We start from the raw sequence: 8,993 nt of genomic DNA on the forward strand, positions 1-8,993 counted from the left end.
CCAGTGTTATGCATTACAGTATGATTCTCAGTTCGTTAATATAAATTGTTGAATGTTGAACACCTGTATTTGGGGCCGAGACCACAGACTTGTGCACTTATATTGGGGCTGAGGCCACAGATTATTAATTCAGTTAAAACAGGTGATTTCACATTCAGAACATGGAGTACTTATGACTATACTTCTCTTGTTCAGTTCAGCTATCAGTAAGTTTCAGTATATCACATGTTTATTGATTTGGGCTGCCCTTTCCCCGAGCACCCCACACTATTATTTCATTCAGTTGATTTTACATATAAGTACAATTCAAATGTACTTACATCCCTTTTTTCCAGGCCCCGCATTTCACGATGCATGTATTGATTTACAGGACGACAGATATGCACATTAGGATTCTCATATCAGCTGCTTGGTGAGCCCCAGTTTCCTTCGGGGCATTATCTTATTTACAGTCTTTCAGTAATTTAGACAGTCAGGTATGTCGGGGGCCTTGTCCCGGTAAACAGTCAGTACTTCATTATTCTTTAGAGGCTTCATAGACTAGAACAACAGTCAATCAGTGTTTAGAAAGCTTTTATGATAGCCATGTTGGCTACGTTTTTACACTTCAGACTTATTCCGTATTTATGAATATTCAGTTAGACATTTTAGTAGTTCAACATGTTTACATATTATATTCCGCATCATTATATATCCCATGTTGATTCAACTAACTTTGTGGTTCGCTCGGTCACATTTAGTCACGCATCGAGTGTCATGTTATGCCCAAACCATGATTCGGGGCGTGACAGTATTAGTAAGAGAAAATAAACTCAAAATAAATCTAAACCTTTAAAACATAAAAAGGCATGCGGCACCATGGCTGCATTGATCAATACTTACTGGAGCAATAAACAACGGATCGGAGCACAAAATTCACCAAGAATCGATCTTTGTGAAGTTACATGACCAATTAATAATACATATTAACGTGTAAATGAAAGATAGGAAGTTATACGAAAGTTTCAAAGTGGTACAACACTACATTGCCCTCAAAATAGTAAGTCTAGTAGTAGCATTATAGCCGTATGGTGTGGCTACGAGACCTTGTTTAGTGACAGCCTCTTTAAACATCTGAAGGGAGTCCTGTAGATCATCACTGAGCTGGTATGGATCTGGAATCACCTGTGGATCCACCGACATTGAAATTGTCATTTTATTGTAATAACTCTGGAAATGCATCGTCAGTGCCTGCAACCACACCAAATTCATAAATGACATTTCTTATACATACTACACAAATATACATATATCATCATTATTCAAATTTCCTCTTGTACAAATGAAAGTTGGGATATTTTGTTTTTATGTCATTAAGCATGTGCTTGATTATTTATTGGTTGGCAATTTTAAAAAGAAATAGTATTTGAAATTAAGGTGAAGAAAAGTATTTAGAAGTTGAAGTTCCGTTCCAATGTAAAAATACAGTTGAAGTTTTGTGAGTGAAGACTTAAAAATCTCCTAATAGTTGTTTGGTCAAACTTCCAAAATTTCTTATTTGAAAAGAAATTTCCCTTTGATAAAAATACTTTTGGAGATTGAAAGTTATATTTGACTATTCAATCTGAAAATCACTCTTGTCAAATTGGAGCAGTAATTTGTGTTAAGTCAAGGTTCCAAAAGTGCTTCTAGAAAGGAAATATACTTTTTAAAGCTTTTGAAAAATAATTTCTGTTACTACTCAAAAATACTTACTTATTTTTTTAAAAGCTTGATCAAACACCTCATAAAATCTATTTTTTAAACTTTACATTTCATAATTCAAGTTTGAAGTTGAAATAATGGTCAATTTGATTAACATGTAATAATTTGAAATAATTTTAATTATTCTTCTAAATTTTTAAAACAATATCTATGGACAAAACGGGCCAAATTAAAAATGTCAAAAATCAACTAAGGGAGTAATGAATGAAGTATACTAACATGTGGGGGAGTAATAAATGAAGTATTTACTAACATGAGGGAGTCCATAAATTGTAGGAGCAGCATAAGCTAACTTATGCCCGAAAAATGTGATCTCTTCTTGAGGGCCCACCATGTTTGATAATAGGACGGTGGTGTGAGACAAAACTCTCCTTGTGAGCTTAGCCGCCACCTTTCATTTTATGCAAACCATAAGAAAAAACAAGAATTATTAGACTTATATAAAATTTGCAGTTTATAGTTTTGAATTTTCATATTTTTTAATTAATAATTTATACACATTTAATAAATTTTTAAGATAAATACAAAATTTAAATCAAAATTGTTGAATTCGAACTAATCATAACGCACATGCTAACTCCGCCATAACTTACACATACTACATATATTAAGTCAAAGAATATAAGTATATACTAAGCAAATTAGAGCCTGAATGCTTTAAACCACTAATGTCACAAGGAATACACTAATTGGAAAAAGAAGTGGCACTATCAACTTTTACTACTACATTTTTATTGTATTTATGTGTTTTAGTTCCACTTGAAATTTAATGATGTAAGAAGACTTTTACATCGAATGTTCTTAGCTAAAGTTGTGTATAATATATCAAAAATATTTTTTGAATCTTATGATTTTAATTAAATATATCATGCCATTCTTATAAGTAAGTGCCGTTAAAGATTAAAGATCTATCTACATTGCTCAGACCATTAAGAAATATCGATAAGTGTGTGTCAAATCCTCCAAAAATAGTGATACGGTTACGACATCATTTTCGAAAAGTCTGAGCAACATATATAGCCTGTTTGGCTAAGCTTATTTTTGTCCAAAAATACTTATTTTTTCCAATAAGTGCTTATTTTAAAAAAGGTGAGGTGTTTGGCCAAACTTTTGGAAGAAAATAAGTGCTTTTGGAGAGTAGCAGAAACAGTTTTTCAGAAGATAAAAAAAATAGCTTCTGCCCAAAAGCATTTTTTTGAAAAACACTTTTGAGAAAAATACGTTTAGAAGCACTTTTTAAAAGCTTGGCCAAACACAAATTGCTGTTCAAAAGTGTTTTTTAAATTGATTGGCCAAACAAAAATTGTTTTTCGCTAAAAGTACTTTTTTAATAAGTACTTTTGAAAAAAGCACTTTTCAAGATAAGCTGATTTTAGAAGTTTGGCCAAACAGGCTAATTGTGTAGAAGGTACAATGATAAATGTTGTAATTAAAAACTTACTCTACTAAATATGGAAAGACGTATTTTAAATAAAGCAACAGGAAAGTAAGACAAATAAATTGAAGGAATTGTCGTTACATTAATTCCAGTAGAAGGTCTGATGTTAAAAACAATAGATCCTCCGAGACGAATGTTCTTGGGCAGATTATTTGTCTTGCTGCTTCCTTTCCCATTCGTGTTACCTGAAGATACACTAGCTCTTTATTAGTAGTAGCTATTAGTAAAAATTGACATGTAATTACATATCTTAAACTCAGGTTTCGTTCAGTTCATGAAAATTGCTACTACTACTATATATATTATAGCTTAATATGTAGATATACTTTGTTATGCATATTTTGATGAAAATATTACAGCAATCTGTATGATAATAATTTTAGCTAGCCTATAATTAAGCATTAACCTTACTTTGAAACTAAATTAAGATTCAATTTGTCACGACCCGTCTAGGGGCCGTGACGAGTACCCGATACTTGTACCGAGCACCCCTTGTCTATCGTTTTACCTTTACCTCTTAGCAAGCCATGTAAACAGAGCCATTTTTTTTTTTTTTGAACATTAACATTAGCGGCGTCATTCTGAACATAGACTAATAAACTTCGTTATCACTTATACATCAACATTAACATGCCAAAACACCATATATCTAACTGTACTTAACTGACTGTACATAACTGTCTACGAGCCTCTAGACGTAGTACACTTATACATAGAAAGGGCTGAGTACTGCCGTGCCCGAATATATATACACAAAATAGTACCAAGGAAGTGAGGCTCCGGAATAACTGGAGCACTGTCAACACTGCTGGTAGAGCTTCTAAGTATCAAATCCGCCTGTCTGCTGACCTGCGCGGCATGAAACGCAGCGTCCACAAGAAGGGACGTCAGTACGAATAGTGTACCGAGTATGTAGGGCATGAATAGTAATATACAGAAAATATGAATCATGTATAATGACATAAGAGAGTTACAACACATGTCCTGGGATAGAAACATAACCTGTATATATATATACCCTTGGCAGGTGCTATGCGTACTTAGCTTTCCTTGTTCATATACATATACATATAAAATAGGACATCTCATATTGCCGAGGCGTCGGCAGCCGATCCATTTAACCATAAATATACATATCCCGCGTCCGGGACGATATCATATCATGTAATGCCAACTGATCAGGTGGATATGCGTTCATAACGCTCTGCCCTTACCTCCATTTTCCCCGTATACACATGCATATATCATGTACATATATCAGCGTCTATAGCGCTCTAGCTATTTTATCATATACATATACGTGTGTCGTGTAGGTACATCAGCGTCTATAGCGCTCTAGCTCTTTCGTCATGTGCATGTTTTAAAAAAATATATACACATATCTTACATACATTTACATGTCTTATATGCATTTACGTATCCTATAAACATATATCTCATATGCACGCAGGAGAGCCCAAAGAAGCATCATGTAGTCATCAGAGTGACGTAAAGTCGGTAACCTCCGATTACATTATAGAATACTCGTGATCGCTTTGTCTCACCTTGAAGGAACGAGTATTTTAAGGTGAGACTATCAACGGGGAATAATATTAAAGTAAACGTAGAATGAAATCGGGGCATCATAGATGACAGTTCATAGACTTTGAAATATTTTAGAAAATAAAGTCATAGCTAGGAAATATAAATAATATTCAAAAATTAGTTTATCATTTTCATGTTTACATAAGATACTTAGCTTAGTCATCTTAGTCATAGAGTCGTTCCGGTAGTACGTATCATAGGCATATTCTCTTATCTAACATCATTGTTATCATTATCGTCATGGAAGTGCCCTCGTTAGAGGAGTCATAGTATTTATCATTTGGTAACGAAATCGGGATCAAAGGTTCCCTTTGGATTCACTTCAAGTAAGTCAAGCAAGACTGTAAGGAAAAATACGAGAGTAGCGGGCCCACCTCGGGCCGGATGGTGTGACGTATATGATTTACATATATTACGTGTCATGTCATTACTTGTGAGGGTCCTAGGGTAATCGGGTCCCACTTATGCAAGTTCTAGGGGTTTAAGAGGTCTTTCCATCATTTGCACACTTTCTAGTTCAATTCTATTGAACAAAAAGTGGAAAACTTTAGGTGCGGATTCCGGGGAATCGAGTTGTCCCCGAGGCTCGTACCCAACTTATTTCAACTAAGACATGCCATAGAAAGAAGGGTGAAGCCTTACATACCTCTTTCCGCTTCTTTTGCTATTCCGAATTCACGTTGCAATCTCGTCAAAATCTGCAAATTGGTCACATTTACCCAAACTTTCATTAGGGTACTTAGAGTTAGAATCTTAAGGAACCACTTGGCTACCGAAATTTCGGCAGCACTTCCTCTGTAAATATACCATCCTCAACATTCAACATAGCCAAATTCTCATCAATCACAATCCGGGAATTCAAACCCGACCAAACTATTAACATAATTCAACAATCACACTAAAAATTCACATATTCCATTCAAGGTGCATTCCAACACTTCAATTAACATTCTCCCTCCTTCAATACTCTCCAATTCCAATGAAACAACAATAACCTTATAATACATATATTCCAACAACATCATAGTAATACCATTACATGTCTTCCATACAAAAACATTATTTTCAATTTACACAAACTTCCAATTGCCAATACTTCACCAAACTTGTCAAGTCTTTATTTGCGATATAACATCTACAACACAACGATTAAGATATTAATTACAACTCGCTCATTATTCTTTCACAACTCACCAATATACACGACTATACATCAAGTATACACGGCCACATATACCATGCACACTCACACGGCTCCAACATGTATACACCACTACAATCTCTCCAAACTCATTCAACTTCCAGTTTCCACATATCATTCACAACAATAACAACTAAACACTAATTAAAATAATTGAAGCATGACTCCCACACACATATATCTATACACGGCCATATACTATATTTCTCTCCTTCATGAATTTCATCCATTTTAGCATACTACAACACATATAAACCATATATAACACATAAAACAAGATCAAAACTCACCTTTCTTCTTCAACTTCTCACTTGACTACAACTTGACAACTTGTATGATTTTGAATTTTTCTTGCTCCAACAACAACTCCACCTTGTTAATCACCCTTTACTTGGTAGAAAATGATTTTTGAAGAATTTTTGCAATTTGTTCTTGTGAAAATTGCTCTTGGCCGAAATGGCCTTAAGTTTTTCTCCTCTCTCTCTTGTTCTTGCTTTTCTTGAAATTTCTAGAACATTATGTGGAATAAGATGACTTAGTCATCTTATATTTAATATGGGCTTGGGCCATAACCATGGCCGGTTGGGCCTCACAAATTTGGGCCTTATTATTTTTTTTGATTTTTTTTGGGCCAACTCGGTTTGGTCCCGAGTTGGGCCTAGCCCACTGACCTTTCGACCTTAAAACGTTCATATCTCCTTGTACCGACGTCACCTGGGCACCCACGACCTATGGTTGGAAAGCTAATTCAATTATCTACAACTTCTAGTTCTTGGTACTTTTCCAAATTCCAAACTTATAATACCGTTTTTGCCCCTTGAAGTCAGATCACCCGAAAACGTTTTCTTAAAATATTCGTTTGGAGGACTTCCACTTTGATTTGGCCCAAGGGTCCTTCTTGAGTTGTGTTTAACTTCTCATATGTGATTCATATGAATTTTCAGATGTCCCAAAAAAATCTCGATGTGTGGGTCCCACCTCAACAATTAATCTGACGTTCAAAAATACGGGATATAACACAATTGTAACACAGAAAGTTATCTATTACCACCAGAAAAGTTGCGATCGAGTCATGTGAAACGTACCAAAAGTAAAGAGGCGTGATTTAACTAATTATAAACAAAAAAGGTTTGTACTGTGCTTACAATTTTGAAAAATGCAGCCATGCAGGAATGGAGTAAATGCATATATACAGAGTACGTACAGTTACACTTTGACCACAAGTGAAATACACAAAACTGTAAGCAGTTGGAGTAATTAATAGAGAGTAGCGGAAAACAGACTGACCATATCTTCTATTCAGATAGCGCGAGAAACCAGCTTGTGTTATGCCCATCACAACATCATTAATGGTCTACAAGAACCACAATATAATAACATAATCAAAGCCAGAACTATATGCATAACAAACAGGGGGTTACAAGAAAAAAAAAACATTAGCATATATGTGGTTAAAGGAAAAATTCAAAATCCAAACTAGGCCAAAAACAGCGGAAAACAACTGATCACAATAGGAAAAATATAGTATCCTATTCTCGTTCCTGTTCCGGCTCTATCTCCAACACCGTGCTATTTTTCTGGCCATTGGTCACGCTCATTTTAGGTTCTGTTTTGGTCTTAGTGTCAATAGGTTTAGGACCAAGGCTCCCCATTGGTTTGTTGTTGAACTATAGGAAACTGAATAACTAAGCTTGTAAGTGAAATGCCTCAAGGAGAGTAGTTTCTTTATTGGTGTACATACATATATATAAAGATGGTAATGAAAGCCTACACATGAAAACCACCTTTAATTATGTAAGACGAGACAAGTTATGTCTAAGTCGTCTAGTAAAAATAGCCGATGGAGATCCTGTAACTTATTGCATCTATTTTAAATTTATAGGTCAGAAGTAGGAAGAAATGGGTAGACAAGCCATTTTGCGGACGACTAATTAAGCAAATAATTTAACCACTATTCAGAATTATTCAATGTTTAATATCGTTGTAACAGAAAAATAAAATTTGATTAAAAAATATCTTTAGCTAAAATATAGAAAATTTATATCACACTTTTGAAAAATTCTTCGAGTTTGAAATGCGTAGTTCAAACTGAACCGTTTAGTTCTTAAAATTTATCATCGAGTTTTTCTGTAGCTCCTCTTGCTTTATTTTGAAATTTTCTTTTGCATCATTTCAACTCTAGAATTTTTTTTGGAGTTCTACTTACACCATTTCGAGCTCTAAAAATTTACTTAGGAGCCGTTTGGACATGGTTTGAAATCCCAAATCATGCATTTTTGGATGATTTGGGATTTCATCTCATGACGTGAAACCATGAGATGAAATCGCATGTCCAAACGTTGATTTCATCTCATGGTTTCAAATCGCATGTCCAAACACCTACTTAGGCCCTGTTTGGACATGCAATTTGGATATTTTAAAGAGTATTTTCTCTTATAGACATAAAAACTCCACAAGTTGTGAAAACTATCAAAACATTCTCATTCTTATACAATCTTACCAAATGAGCAAGTTATAATTCATAACAAAATTAATACGCTAATTCATCACAACCGGCTCAAAATTAATACTAGAAGACCTTTATAAAAATACAACAGCAATTGATCAAATTTTACTTCAATAAATAAAATTAAACTATGGGTCTTTTTTTACAAAATTAAAAGGTTGGTACACATAAATAAAATTTGGTGGAAGTTAATGAGATTGGTAAATGATTGATGGGGGTAATTGTTAAAAATATCTACCAACTTATGGGTCTTTTTTTACAAATAATGCCTTTTTGGATGATTTGGGGTTTGAAACCATAGTTTCAAACTCATGTCCAAACGCTGGTTTGAAATCATGATTTGCAAATTCATGGCCAAACGCCTACTTAGAGTTTCACTTTCACCGTTTTGAATCCAAGGACAATTTACAGGAGTTCCACTTGTACCAATTTGAATTGGAAATTTGATGGAGTTACACTTGCACATGTAACAAAAATTTCATGCGTGGTACCTACAACACAGCAGTTTCAAATGTAAAAAA

General features: G+C 34.3%; 1 protein-coding gene across 1 annotated transcript; it reads right to left on the reverse strand.

Moving 5' to 3' along the window:
* Nucleotides 1-983: 983 nt before the first annotated feature.
* On the reverse strand, nucleotides 984-2,122 carry LOC132634066 (wax ester synthase/diacylglycerol acyltransferase 11-like). Its single transcript, XM_060350381.1, has 2 exons — nucleotides 1,997-2,122; nucleotides 984-1,230 (listed from the first exon to the last, which is right to left on the reverse strand). Exons 1-2 carry the CDS (start codon nucleotides 2,075-2,077, stop codon nucleotides 1,021-1,023), a joined length of 291 nt encoding a protein of 96 aa, XP_060206364.1. The 5' UTR covers nucleotides 2,078-2,122; the 3' UTR covers nucleotides 984-1,020.
* Between the last annotated feature and the right edge of the window lie 6,871 nt (nucleotides 2,123-8,993).

The sequence above is a fragment of the Lycium barbarum genome, chromosome 3 (assembly GCF_019175385.1).
Source record: "Lycium barbarum isolate Lr01 chromosome 3, ASM1917538v2, whole genome shotgun sequence".
Lineage (NCBI taxonomy): Eukaryota > Viridiplantae > Streptophyta > Magnoliopsida > Solanales > Solanaceae > Lycium > Lycium barbarum.

Bases quoted from the DNA above. Each gene is read 5' to 3' on its own strand.
- LOC132634066 (XM_060350381.1), bottom strand. From the start codon at position 2,077: ATGGTGGGCCCTCAAGAAGAGATCACATTTTTCGGGCATAAGTTAGCT. The intron at 1,231-1,996 runs GTTAGTAAATAC...GTGTGGTTGCAG, and splicing joins CAATTTATGGACTCCCTCAT to GCACTGACGATGCATTTCCA.